The following is a 15158-nucleotide window of genomic DNA, read 5'->3' as shown; positions in this document are numbered from 1 at the left end:
TGGTTGGCTAGAAAAGGCACACCCTCTCATGCAGAGGATATAAGACATACCTCTCATTGTACAGGACTTTGTCTCCATATGATCAGCCTCAGATCATGTGAGTACCTGTCATTTTTCACATATATCAATCTTTTTTATTTATTTGTTTTGCTTTATTTGTTGTTGCTTATGACAAAAATGATTAAGTTTTGTGTAATTGCACTGCACTTTACAAAAGGGCTGTTTACTATGACATGGGAGACAAAAAGTAAATTGCTGACTTAAATACCACGACACACACGATGATAATGACTTTAATATATTCGACTGACGGTTTGTTGTTCTGCATTACTGGAACTAGACGGACACAGACCTAACCATTTAACAGTTAAACCACAATGACAGTGACAACCAAAAAAGCATAAGTAATAGCTGAGCTTTCAGTAACTAAGAGTAACATATATATAACAACAGCAGCTGAAACAGTACAAATTAATGCATAAGCTGCATTATTTTATTCATATTTATTTAATTAAAAAAAGTAAATATATAGTTTTATTGCTATGACAGTTTTGTTGATCTCAACTAGGGACCCTATAAACCCACTGCTAACTGCACTCTGATTTGTACTTTGATAGGCTTTCTGCAAATAAACACAATCTTCCTGACTTTGTTCCTTAAATACATTGGCACGGCATCAAAGGCTTAGTAAGACAATGCTCCATTTACTGCAGATGTTACTGAATAACTTCATATTAGCAGATGTTTCTTATCCAAAGGCCGTGTGCACTGACTGAAGGGTCAGTCCCCTGGAGCACTCCTTTAAAAGTCTTGCTCAAGGACACAATGCTGAGTCTTCTCCGACATTACAGCTGAATAAATAAACTTGACTGCACCAAATTTGGAATCTAAAGATAAAGTGTGTCATTTGTACGTCATAATCGCTCCAAGTAGAACTGCAAAAATCATGTCTGTCACTGAATAAAATTCTCTTGGGGACTAACTGTACACATCGTTTTTGTTTTCTGAAGACATTAAGGTTACGAAGTCTGATCTAAATCAACATGGCCACGTCTATCCTCACCCATGTTTTGGCTGGCCTGTTTGGCATGGGCTCCTGGGTCACCATCTGTGGTCTGTGGGTGGAGCTGCCTCTCATCGTTCCACAGGTACCTGAGGGTTGGTATCTTCCCTCCTACATCTCTGTTATTGTCCAAATGGCAAACATCGGACCTCTGTTTGTCACTTTAATGCACCGCTTCCGCCCAGGAACGCTCAAAGAGACTGCAGTTATCTATTTTATTGTTGGTTTCGGGATACTGGCCAGCCTTTTCCTGGCTTTCTTCTGGAGTGAGACGGTAGTAGTGCAAGGTGTAGAGCGCAGTGTTTCTTTGCTGCTCCTCATCTTCTTCATCTCTTTAGTGGACTGCACCTCTTCGGTGACGTTCCTTCCCTTCATGACACAGCTAAAGGCGGAGTATCTCATGACTTATTATGTAGGAGAAGGCCTGAGTGGTCTTGTCCCAGCTTTAGTGGCAATGGTTCAAGGTGTAGGTGTGATGGAATGTGTCAACGCATCTCAAATCCTCAGACCCAACGAAACGCATCTTAATGGGTCTGAAAGAGACACTACCTACCTTGTGCCTCACTACCAACCAGCTAACTTTTCTGTTGAAGCCTATTTTTTCTTCCTGGCAGCTATGATGGTGGTTTGTTTGGTGGCGTTTTTACTTTTGAACTACCATCCAGCTGTGGCCCGAGAGCATCCCAATAACATAAATGGAAATGAAGATCCTATATCCCGCTGGAAAAACAAGAAATCTGAACAGAAACCAATGATGCATCCTCAAAAGGCTAGTCAGAAACCCAAGAGCGCATTCGGGACAGGGACACACACATGGATGCAAGTCATATACATCTACATTATGCTAGCATGGGTGACCGCTCTGACTAATACCGGTTTGCCATCAGTGCAGTCGTACTCATGTTTACCATATGGAGACCAGGCCTATCACTGGTCAGCAACTATGGCGAATGTTGCCAATCCTATAGCTTGTTTCATCAGCATGTGTTACACTCAAAGGTGAGCTACTTCATGAACAATAGCGATTTAATGCACTAACTGATTTTATAGTGAATTAAATGAACAATAACTACTTTTTACACAGCTACTTACCAAACAAATAAGTATGTGGACATGAAATACTGACATGAGTTTAAAAAAGACAGACAGACAGACAGACAGACAGACAGACAGACAGACAGACAGACAGACAGACAGACAGACAGACAGATAGATAGATAGATAGATAGATAGATAGATTTTCGCACACTAATTTTAAGTGTATTAGTATACTTTATATACTAAAAATGATTTTTTTTAGTACTTAAGATAAACTTAAGATCTAAGTGTACTCAACTGTACTATTTTGGGACACCAAAAATATGAACTAAAATGTGCTTTTAACATATCTCTGTATTTAAAAAAATTATTTATTCACCACTTGTAGTAAACTTGAGTGTACTAGTGTATGAACGATGGGTTCAAGTGTATTACAAGTGGTAACTAAACACATTTTTAAATACAGAGATTGAATTTTAAAAGCACATTTTAGTTTATATTCATGGTGTCCCAAAATAGCACAGTAGAGAACACTTAGATGATTTTAAGTTTATCTTAAGAAGTACTAAATATATGTAAGTACAAAATTAGTGTGTGAAAATAGAGCACCTTAAGTACATTATGTGCACTTTTTTCACATAGATAGATAGAATGGCTATAAACATACTTACTACTTCTCAACAGTTTGTTGCATTCTGAACAGGTCCTTATTGTTGATGGGAGTTCTCACTTCTATTGGCTCTATTATTGGATTTTACATTATGGGCATGGCTGTGTTGAGTCCATGTCCACTGCTAGTTAATGACACCTCTGGAGCCGTCATTATTGTGAGTACTTGGGACCAGTTTGTGTTTATTTCCAATATAAGAAGCATTCATTTTTGTTGTTTATTGTTATATTTTTGTATATTCACACTGAGTAATCTTGTGTTTTCAGGTGTTGGCATGGTTCTTTTTCATCTTCGTCCTATCTTATGTAAAGGTGATTGTTGCTGTCATCTTACGAGATGAAGGCCACAGTGCTCTTGTGTGGTGTGGAGCTGTGGTGCAGTTGGGCTCAATGTTGGGGGCGGTGACTATGTTTCCTTTGGTCAATATATATGACTTTTTCACCTCTGGTGACCCGTGCAACACTAATTGTCTATGAGATAAGTGTTCTGTAAACAATATTAAAATGAATTATAATATTCTATTAATTCTTAATCAGGGAGCATATGTAAATGAATGAATGTAAAAAAGCTTTTTTTTAATGTTGATTATTTTTTACTATACAGATGCTTTACTATATATGTTTGCTAAGTGTTTTATGTTGATGTATTTCATTTTTTCTTTTGTTTTTATTTGCTTACTTGTCCATTTATTTGTTTTTAACATCTTAATCATGACTCTGTATTTTCAATGCCAGATATGCCAGAATTATCAAAAGTCCACTAGGAGGCGGTAACGGTCTACAGTGAATAGAACTCATTCAGATTGGGTCTCACACAGGAGCAGTTTGACTAGGTGACCTACCATGTCTTTTTTTTTTTTTTTTTTTTTTTTTGTCTTAAAATGATTTAAAGTTCATTTATATTTATTTTTTATCAGCAAAATCTGATAAAATGTGTAAATGACACGCATTGGGTTTCCTATAGACAGTAAGCAGGAAGGTTTAATTTGTCCCCTCAACAATTGCTTAAAATGACCTGCAGTGTTCATATTGGGAAATTCATCATAAATATTTGCTTGAGTTACCTTTAAAATGATAGCTGAGTTGTTAGGAAAAAAATAGGATAATAATCCTGCATGCAGAGAAATTCTTTTTCAACAGCACTTATTTAGGTTTCTTCACTTTAAAAAAGTTAAAGATTCTACACGATTATTTGAACGTATTAAAATCCCTTGTTTCTGTTAATAAAAAACAAATGAAAAGCTCATATTTTGTAATCATCTCATCTGAGAAAAAAAAACAGCCTTTGCAGGCTGGCCTATAATATTGTCTTTGACAATGAGAAGCCTTGAAGTTAGAAAGTTTGAGAACCACTTACATTATAGTCTCTTTTCATTATGCAAAGGCAATGAATTGAATTGATAGGGTCTTAGAAATCTGCAGATTTATTTCATTGCAATTTGAAGAAGATTCATAATCTTAAGTCTCCTCCGCTTCTTAACTGCTGATATTCTAATAAATGACTACAGATGAGAACAGTCTGGACAGAACTGACACCATCTTGCTTTGATCCAGCGATCACAGTATCAAGGGAGAGAGGATAACGGGAAGACGACAGTTATATGTATTAGGATGTGGAGGGAGTTCAGCCTCACATCTCTTCACTCGTCAGGACAGTTTTCACTCAATGATAACTGAGACCGTTAGCGAATGCCACTCGTCTTCTTGGCTCTCTAACAATCCTCACCCAGGCAGCCTACTAACAGAGCGGCTATTTCTGGGTGCTGGCTTTGATGATACACCCCACCCTGACTGTGCGTGGTCACCATGGCTGTGTGACCGGGGATTCAAACCCATGGAAAATATTCCTGTCTGCCTGGCAGGTGTCACAGGGTGCTTGGCTCAAAGCCTGGATACAACAGCTGCTTCTACTTTGATCCATTAGTTACTACTCTGGAAGGTCAGCTCTCCTATGCACATGGGGAAGAGATCTTGCACATTTTTCACGATTGCGTTTCAGACGATACTGCCATATTTTTAATGGGCCGTTGTGACTAGGGTTGAAACTAGATCTATGAAACGGAACATTCGGTCAGGGTTTTATACTCTTTAAAAGTTTGGACAAAAGACTTGTCAAATAAATTATCTATGATTTTTATTCTCTATGATTTTAGGACCAATAAGGAACAACTTGAAGTATTTTGTCAGTTGATTTTGGTACAAAACTAAACATCAATTACTAACAGTCTGCTGTCACAATTAGGCCGGGGCTAGCTGTCACACTTTTTTTTTTACTCCATTGAATTTCACTTATGTGTTCACTTTATTTTGCAACATGAAAGTAAGCTATTTTCTGTGAATGTGCAACACTTAAGATTCATTAGCCACTATATGTAAACAACAACATGTGGTAGCGTGACTATTTGCGCTACAAACCAGTGTGTTTGTGATTACTTAATTATAATATGATAACTAATACCAGTTTGCAGTATTAAGTAGCATAACAGGCCTTTTTGTACAGCTAAAAACACCGGAAGTGAATGACACTGGAAGCCTCGCACAATAGCTGCATGCAACCACTCTTACATTAAATATGAAGGTGAATAGACACATAGCCTACATTGAAGCAGGGGTGTCTAATCAAGTTCCAGGAAGGACACTATCCTACAAAATCCAGAACTAACTAAACACTCCTGAACCAGCCAATAAAGTTCTTCAGAATTAGAAGCTTCTAGACATGTGCCTTGGAGAAGTTTAGATCTTGAGGTAAATCTCTGAAAAAATATTTCACAACATTCGCCACTGGTGGCCAGTATATGAAGCTGTCACATTAGAACCTGTCATTAAACAGGCTATTAAAGGTTTTCAGAATCATTAGTGTGTGACTTTAGAGCCACCTACAGTTGAGTGAGAGAAATTTACTGTTGTAAATAATTACAGTGGATTACTGTACATGTGTATTTGCTGTTGCCCTAAAGCAATCTGCCCTTTAAGCAGAATTTCGTACTTGCTCACCAACTTATCCACCTTATTTTCCAATGCAAATGTAAGCCATTCTCTATCAATGTGCTAGATTTTGGGGAAGTAACGATAAGAATAACAAAGTGCAGTAAATGGTAAAATACAAACCAGTGCGTTGATAATTAAGATAATACATTAAATAATATGGCAGACACACCAGTTTGAAATATCAAGTTACAAAACGAGCTTTTTTGCACAGCTAAAACTACCTGGAAGTGGATGACTCCAGAAACCAGATACATTAAAGGAGTGGTTGATTGCGATTTCCCTTTTTTAACGTTAGTTAGTGTGTAATGTTGCTGCTTGAGAATAAACAAAATGTCTACAAAGTTACGAAGCTGAAAGTTCAATGCAAACCGAAATATCGTCTTTTAAAATTATGACAGTTTAATGTCTACAAAAATGGCTGGTAGGGACTACAACGAGTTACTTCCCGGTTTTGTGACATCACAAACCCAGATAAACCCCACCCCCGGGAACATGCAGCAAAGGGGGGCTAGGCCATGTTGTACTGCTTTAAAGAAGAGGAAGAGAAAACTAGGGGTGCACGTAAAAATCTATTCATCTATGAATCGCAATTCTGTCTCCTAACGATTCTAATAGATTCAAGAGTTTCAAAATCAATGTTCTAAAGCAGCGGTTCTTAATCATCGCGTCGCCCTGCACACACTCTGTTCTGCTTCTCTCTTTCTCATTCAGATTAACAACACAGCTCCGCTCCATACTGTTCCATTTATACACTTATTTTCACATAGCTATGAGAAGCATTATACATGGGTTACGTGCGTTTGCTGTACTGTATTAAAGCTTTAATCAGAATAAAACCGTATATTAAAAGCTAACTAATGCAGTAACATTTACAAATAAAAGAATATCTAAAAGTACGAGACAACAACAAACAAAAACATACCATTAAGAGCCGTGCTTGCACAGGTTCTGCGCGATCCTTTTCACTAATATTCTCTGGGTCTCAATCTGGCTCAAATTGATAAGCAATATAGATGAAGCCCCTGAGGTGAGGGGCATGAGTTTAGAGGCGCACTAGAGGCGGTTTAACCAATCACAACACACTGGACCAGCTAACCAATCTGAGCCCATTGCGTATTTCTGAGAGGGGCTTCATAAGAGCAGGAAATTATCAGTGTGTTAAGAGAAGGGACAGCAGTGTGTAATAAAGGTAAATTATGTGAAAAATAATGTTTTTTTTTTTTTTTTTTAAATGAAGCATTAACACGTTAGACTGCACCCCATAAACACAATCAAACCAACACAACACAGAAAATACAGTCAACCACCCATTTAAATTTACAAATGGCTGCAACTGCTCTTATGGGAAATAGGCCTATATGCAGTGGTGGAAAGAGTACTGAAAATATATACTCAAGTAAAAGTACCATTACCTTCCAAAAAATGTAGTTTTGAGTAGAGTAAAAGTACTTGTCCAAAAAACTACTTGAGTAAGAGTAAAAGAGTAGCCTATTTAAAAGTACTCATGAGTATTGAGTAGTGAGTACTGAGCTGTGGATTCTACCCCCTCATAATAACCGCTCTACACTGCAATTTATACATGTGTGACCCTGGAGCACAAAACCAGTCTTAAGTCGCTGAGGTATATTTGTAGAAATAGCCAAAAATACATTGTATGGGTAAAAAAAAAATTGTATTCTTCTTTTATGCCAAAAATCATTATGCCATTAAGTAAAGATCATGCTCCATGAAGATATTTTGTAAATTTCCAACTGTAAATATATCAAAACTTAATTTTTGATTAGTAATATGCATTGCTAAGAACTTCATTTGGACAACTTTAAAGGAGATTTTCTCAATATTTAGATTTTTTTGCTCCCTCAGATTCCAGATTTTCAAATAGTTGTCTCTCAGCCAAATATTGTCCTATCCTAACAAACCATACACCAATGGAAAGAGTATTTATTCAGCTTTGTATAGATGATATATAGATCTCAGTTTTGAAAAATTGACACTTATGGTTTTGTGGTCCAGGGTCACCTTTAAAAAACGTTGTACATTCTGGAATTCACATTATCTTGTTTGTCATAAAGAATGAAGAATATCTATAATCCAGCAGTTTTGATTGATTTTGACTGCCAACTCTTTAAAACACATCAAAACAGCACAGAAACAGTATTCAGTTGAAGAAAAGATGAAAGTTATTCTCAGTACAATCATCCCCATTTAAATCATAAAGTTTGAAAAATAGATTTAAAATCATGTGTAAAGCCACTGAGAGCATGCTATTGTTGCACATCAAATATTAATGTTTAGAACAGTGCAAATACAAACACCATTAGAAACTCATAGTTCAGCATCACACACCATGATATGGGTTAAAATGAGAGCACATTTCTCTCCAAAACGGTGCCAGTTTTAGCGTTTTGCAATACAGAAACAAGAAAAACTAAACTTGATCATTTATGTTACAATTTTAACTAATGCACATTGTTCTAGAAGGATGGCATTATGTACATTACATGTACATATACATTACTCGAATTGTTATGTCGATAAAACAATTAGTAAGGAAAAATGCATTAAATAAAGTATTTCTGGGGAAACTTTTTCAAAAGAGAACACAAACGCACGTCTCTTGCTGAGCCGCGGCGGTCTCGGTGAATCAGCAGCATGCACAACTGAATGGATCAAAAAGTGTTGACCTTGAAATTTGTTTATGCGCGAGTGCACATGCTAAATGAAGGTGGATTGAATAAAATGGATAAAAAAAAAAGAAATAAAAAAAAAAGTTTATTAATGAGCTGCAGTTTTATTACATCACGCGCTGACACAGATGCAGTATTAACGCCACAGGTCATCAATAAGGTGCATATTGGTCCTCAATTTGAGTAGGCCTACAAGATTGCAAATCGTTTTACAGTGTTTCCAACACACTTTTTCACAGCGCGCATCACACGCTCAAACTCATCAAAAGTCAACAAGTTCAACAAGCAAAAACTTATCCAAGTGACTGCAGCTGAACGCGCGCGAGAGAGACGAAGCAGCGCAAATCGCGCGGCTCTTAAGTGAGTGGGAATTTACTGAACGTGGCACTTGCGGGAGTTAACACTGTACGCAATACCCGCAACCTCACACCAAATTTCAGGTCGCGTAGATAGGCAAGCATATATACAAATCATTTAGTAAGCAGAAATCCAAAATTTACCTTAACATATTAGAGGAAGATGTGACTGCATTGATGCTTGAAGAATGCACTTCCTGCAGCCATGATAGACAGCAGCTGGCGGTTAAAGTTTTCTATACACAATTTGATTTGACGAAAGTCACGAGACACTATCTCCCTATCCAATCATATTAATGGATAAAAATAAAATTAAAATAAGCATGTAACGACCACAAACGGATGAAAATAGCGGAGTAAAAGTACCGATACATCACTTAAAATGTACTCAAGTAAAAGTAAAAGTCCACAATTTTTAAACTACTCCAAAAAGTACAATTACTGATAAAAACTACTTAATTACTGTAACGTGAGTATTTGTAATTCGTTACTTCACACCACTGCCTATATATGCATGCAGAACTGAGGCATGGGGGAAGTGTGACAAAGAAATAGAAGCCGTTTGTCGTATTAAAAGTTAGTGTGCCATTTTGAAATTAATATTTGAAGGTAAAAACTGACAAACAGTTGGTTTAAACGGTTTATGATGGGCCTTATTAGAAAATGATGCACACCCAAGGTGGTGATATGAGGCGAGGCAGAGTTGCCCTTACACGTGGTGTGCATTAATGAATACTGGATTCTGATAGGCCCTTTTCACAATGACGTCAGCTAACTTCTGCTTTTCTGTGAAGCAGTGGATCCGTACTTCCGTTATACCTTTACACCGGAGACTTCTCGGGAAAATGTCTTTTACGTCTCCACACAAAATATATAGCCTACTTAAAACCTTTTCACTTGTTATTTCTTTTTATTCCCTGGATAAGTTTTGATTTATTTCAGTTGCTGTTAATATTGTAATAGTGAGTACGTTGTAAATTTTCATGCAAGTGTTGTTATTCTGCAATAAATAAAGACAAACGTCGTAATTTTTTTTGTTTACTATGGGAAAAATTACATAGACACAAGTCATATTTTTTATAATAAATATTCTCATATTACAAGTTTCACATGCATAAATGCAAGTGGTCTGAAAAGAAACCCAGTATTATCCAGTTCAAGAATAAGAAACAGTGGACATAACATGGGCCTTTTTTCATAGATCTTTAGAAAATAGGTCAAGTGATGTCATCAGTGTGATTTTTATTTCAAAATAAATGATTTTTGTTAAAGGGTATAACACCAGTGACACAACTCCATGGGACCACCGTTTTCATTATATATCTTATATTTATTCAGCATTTTATTTTATTATGCCATTTATATAATATATTTGATAGTTATCAATACATTATTGAATTTTAAATGGTAGAAAAACCTGTTTTTGACCTCAAAATAAAGCACTTTCATTGCTGTGAGGACGAGCAGTTTTGTGGTGCTTGGAATTCTTAATAATTAATTAAAAAAAACAAATATTGCCACATTGATGGCTCAAAAAGGTGTAATTGTTCAAATAACATATTGTTTCATTTTAAAATATAAAGAAATTTTAACCCTAAAGTGTTTTTCAAGTGTAATATTTCTGTAAAGGATAGGGGCAGAAAAATGGACATTTCCATAGAATTACCCATTTATTTAATTATGAATTAAATTTGATCATGTTTATCAAAATAAAGTGGAAAAATATAGACCCCACTTTATTGATATTATAGTACAGGCTTATGTTGAATATTCTTGTACATACAGACGCTGTATTAAGCAATATATAAATTACTGAATGAAAAGTCTTTCTGTTACCACATGCAAATGTCTAAAACTTATTTGACAAATATATCTAACAGCAATAAAGACAGCAAACACTGCGCAAGAGTCGCGGAAATCAGAAAGTATGACTTCTTCATTCACATCTCCTCCCTCGACTTCAACCTGCAAATCTCGCTGATCGGTTCATTTGAGATGCCAGACGCCTCGCCTTGAATGAGGACGAGAGTAGAAAGCTGCAGTCGTCCTTTAATCGTATTTGTGGCAGATGTATAAGTGTCTGGTTGAACTCAATGCTGGTAGCGATAGCGCTTTATTACGCGGGCGGAAGTAAGAATACCCTGCTTCGACTCAAAACGGAAGTTGCGTGACATCATGTGAAAAGGGTCTATTGGCTGGCAGGTATGAAGTAAAACCATTTAATGGACAGGTAGTTCCAAGTCAGTTTAATCACTGTTCCACATTAATCTGCTGCTTTAACTGATGCACACAAACTCACACACACTCTCTCTCTCCATACACTGTTATATGTTACTTCGCAGAGGCACGTCGTGCATTAAAATCATTTAATGCACAGCTAACCATGCATTATTAAACTGACTATTGATAATTAACTGACTATTAAATTGAGTTCTTGAATTAGTTACAATATAAAAACTTTATATCTATTTGTATGCATATATTTACGCCATTCAACACTACACATCTAAAAGAGCCAACAAAGCATGAATTTATTGTGCATATTTTGGTACTGAAATGTAAATGCACCATAGAAATGTGACTAGCATGGGTAAATTGAATACATATACTTGCAAGAAAAACAATCCGTTGTTGTCACTGATACCTTGCGCAAGAATATATCATGTTAGGCCTGATTGTCAAGAACAAACAACAACAACAACAAAAAAAACAATATGTGGTATTTCTGAGATCCCAGTACAGAAAAATACAAATTAAAGTGCATACATTACCTAACAACCTACAGACAGGATACAATGTACAGGCAGTAAAAACCCCTGTACGAAAATCTCATTATATGCTGAGAAACATGCATTACGTTTATAATTAGAGACGACAAATACATATAAAAGTATTCCTGCTTGATAAACACTTTAAGGCACAGTGCAGTAAACCATCAGGTCATAGAGGCAGTTATAGTGTAACATATATTCAGCTGTTCAAAGGCAGCTTGAAAGAGCGTAGCCTAATCTGAAACCATTATCTTGCCTTGAAAAATAGCTAGAATAATATCGGATGGTTGACAAATGCCAGTCCAGTCAATCTCTGATCACAAAGTTGCTACCAAATGTGACCGTAAAGGTAATAGGATTGCTATACTTCCCTTATGGCTTGTGTTTGATTAATTCCAGCTCACTCCAAATAAATTATTCTATTCTATTCTATTCATAAAAATTCCAGTTAACAAGTACATATCATACCTGATATTATGATACAAAAGCTATAAACATGGAATGGCTATTGAGACATAAGCACAGACATCTGCTGTCAAATGATGAACAAAACAACAATTTGGCATAAGCTTAAGGCAAATCAATAAGGCCGTTCTGGCTTACAAACAGGTCAAGGCTTCAAAATGATATTCAAACAAACGTCTCCACAACGGCAATCAGTCATCGATGTTTTCTTCTTCATGAGGAACAGATCCTTCATTTAACCACACGTATTTGTGCCATTTGATGATGAAATGTAACAAAAACAAAAATAAGACAAAAGTGAGCGTTCAGACATGCACATCTGCACTCACAAATGCATGCATCCAAAGCAAAAAAAAGAAAAAACTTTAGGTTATAGTTTAGGATTGTGCATGCGTCAACTGCACGTCTGGTTTTTGGCCTGCAAAGTTACTGATTTGTGACCAGACTCAAAATGTTCTTTTTTAGAAATATACATAGTTGTGTACAGAGAAAAGACGTCAAACTGCACTTACGGTAATAATTTAAAAAGCTACATGGAGTACAAGAGAGTAAATAAGAAAGCAAGAGAGACAACTTGGTCCACAACAGCACGCTCTCCATCTCGGCAGGATGTGCTGATAAATTCTGAAATGAAGTGCGCTTGTTTTTTCTGTGCTTTTAGGCTGGTTTTCAGGTCTTGCTGATTCGGATCTTCTGTCAGAAATTTGGTATGCTGAAGAGTTCATGATTGCCGTGGTCTTCTCAGAGGGACCTTAGGCTGCTATGCATGGCTATGAACAGAGATGCTGGAGAGATCGTTCCTGATGATTTCGTTAACTGTGAAAACAAGTGGAAATCATGTTATTTTTAAGCTACACCCAAAACAAACAATTCATCTGCAGTAGACATTGTATCACCACAGGAAAATATTGCTAAATGCACTTTTACAATATTTTTAAACTGTTGTCACTGAGACACTTATTATATATGGATGATGTATTGCTTATCTTGCACTAAAATGTTCTATGTTATAAAGATGTTTTGCATCACATTGAATACAGGTGTCTCATCAACATACGCAACCATTCATATGTTTTTAAAAAGTATCCCTTATGTCTCTTATGCTCACCGAGACTGCATTTATATGATCAAAAATACAGTAAAAACAACATTATGAAAAATTGTTACAACTTAAAATACCCGTTTTCTATTTTAATATATTTTAAAGTAGCCAGTATTCCAGTCTTCAACGGTCACATGATCCTTCAGAAATCATTCTAATATGCTTATTTGCTGCTCAAGAAAAAAGAAATCTTAGTAATATCAATGTTGAAAACAGTTGTGGAAACGGTAATACTTTTTTTCAGGTTTCTCTCATAAATAAAAACTTGAAAAAAATGCATTTATTTGAAATAGAAATATTTTGTAACATTATAAATGTCTTTAATATCAGTTTTGATCAATTTAATGCATCCTTCCTAAAATATTAAGAAATATTTATTTCTTTACTTTAACAGTAGTAGTGTATGTGTACTCATCTGGTGGTTATGACTAGAGTATTCAAAATATGAGTCAGTATGAAGCTCTTTTTACTTCTGTAATGTGACTAATGTTCAGTTAAAAAATATTTAATGAGAAAAATGTACTTTTTTCTGATTAACAAAATGTCAATGTGATCAGTTTTGATTAGGTCCAAGGAACATATGAAAAGAATTGAATGAGGGGAAAAGGAATTTAATTTCAAATGTCCTATTATAATTCCCCAAACAGTCAAAATAACTAACATGAATAAAAGTAAATCACATTTCTCTGAGGAGCTTCTCTGAGACGGAGAAGATCTCATGCCCTCTTATGGAGGTCCCTGCAACTCCAGCTGTCTGCTGTCTTCCTGCCCTCTATCTGTCATTGCTTTTTCCCACACACTAGGACCCTGGCTCCTGCTGTCAGCTGTGTTCTTTGGCCCGAGCATGGGAAGTGACTTAGCATGGCTTCAGGCTATACAAACAGCCTGGCACTCACTTACTGTGTGATAGCAGGGGAAACCGGATAAGGCTGCCTCTTAAAGTTAGCATGTTAGCATATTAGTGGCAGACGTATCATCTTACTCTCAGTCCCATAGGGAGCATTGTATGACCAACACACAGCACATTACCCTTCCCTAAATGTCTGTATATTTCAGTTTTTGAGCCTTTAGCGGTTTATTGCAAAACATTTGAGCCTTTTAGCTCTGAGAAGAGTGATTCGCTTTCACGTTTTCACTCAAACCTCTGAGGGACGTAGATAGGCAACCGCATCGGTTGCTCTATCTGTTTCAAAACAGCACATTCCTCTTCCCTTACGATCACAGCACAGACCGCTTTAGCTGGCCTTTGAATTCTTTAGCATGGACGTAAGCACCTGCAGGAAGCATTTGATAACTATTAGACAAGCTGTCTGTGTTTTTCTCATTTGTGGTGAGGAATATCATCCTCAAAGTAGAATTCTGCATTGTTTCCTTGACCGCAAATTTAATTGCAATCTATACATAAATAACTGGTTCTGTGTTTTGCATCGCTTATATTAGTGCCAATGAATTGGCATAAGTTTGATCATTTTGAGATTATTAGAACTGAAAGTCTTGTGTCAGATGCAAAATCTAACAGCGAACATTTTTCAGGCCTAATTTTTGTGTAAGTGTTTTTCATAAAAAAATAAATAAATTTATGCCTCGTTTGCCATTCTTAAATTTAATTATTTGCAACATATTAAGCATTATCACCATCTTGTATTCTATATATTTAATACACTATGTTTTTGAAAAACGTTCAAAGACTGCATTTATTTAATCAAAAATACAGTAAAATAATATTTAAAATAATCTTTCTATTTTAATGCATCTTAACGTAATTTATTTCTGTGATGGCAAAGCTGAATTTTCAGCACCATTCAGTGTCACATGATCCTTCAGAAATCATTCTGATTTGCTGCTTTATTATTATCAGTGTTGAAAACTACTCTGCTCATAATATTTTGTGGAAACTGATACTTTTTTTTCGAGATCCACTGACGATTTCAAAAGATATATTGGAAAACCCATTTTGGTTGACCACTAGTTTGTTTCACAAGTCCTTATATGACCTTTAAAATAATCACGTAAGCTTTA

The 15158-nt window shown here is 36.0% G+C and overlaps 2 protein-coding genes across 2 annotated transcripts in view; one reads left to right on the top strand and one right to left on the bottom strand.

Moving 5' to 3' along the window:
- Positions 1-3370, top strand: LOC306885680 (riboflavin transporter 2-like). The gene is made up of 4 exons (XM_079442366.1): positions 1-97; positions 1011-2062; positions 2805-2928; positions 3038-3370. The coding sequence occupies exons 2-4, from the start codon at positions 1044-1046 to the stop codon at positions 3245-3247; spliced, it is 1353 nt and encodes a 450-aa protein (XP_079298492.1). The 5' UTR covers positions 1-97; positions 1011-1043; the 3' UTR covers positions 3248-3370.
- Positions 3371-11309: 7939 nt separating this feature from the next.
- The window catches only part of LOC306885591 (nuclear factor of activated T-cells, cytoplasmic 1-like), a 44134-nt gene continuing 40285 nt past the window's right edge, over positions 11310-15158 (bottom strand). Inside the window, exon 10 of the mRNA XM_079442236.1 lies at positions 11310-12853. Coding sequence (XP_079298362.1) covers positions 12798-12853 — 56 coding nt within the window. The 3' untranslated portion in view covers positions 11310-12797. The remainder of the gene's footprint in view (positions 12854-15158) is intronic.

This window comes from Barbus barbus, assembly GCF_936440315.1.
Source record: "Barbus barbus genome assembly, chromosome: 19".
Lineage (NCBI taxonomy): Eukaryota > Metazoa > Chordata > Actinopteri > Cypriniformes > Cyprinidae > Barbus > Barbus barbus.
This window is presented reverse-complemented; position numbering and strand designations above follow the sequence as displayed.

What these genes read in the sequence shown, in the direction of transcription:
- LOC306885680 (XM_079442366.1), top strand. Translation starts at nt 1,044, where the DNA reads ATGGCCACGTCTATCCTCACCCATGTTTTGGCTGGCCTGTTTGGCATG. An exon ending in AGCATGTGTTACACTCAAAG is followed by an intron (nt 2,063 to 2,804) that starts GTGAGCTACTTC and finishes CATTCTGAACAG; the next exon opens with GTCCTTATTGTTGATGGGAG. An exon ending in CCTCTGGAGCCGTCATTATT is followed by an intron (nt 2,929 to 3,037) that starts GTGAGTACTTGG and finishes TTGTGTTTTCAG; the next exon opens with GTGTTGGCATGGTTCTTTTT.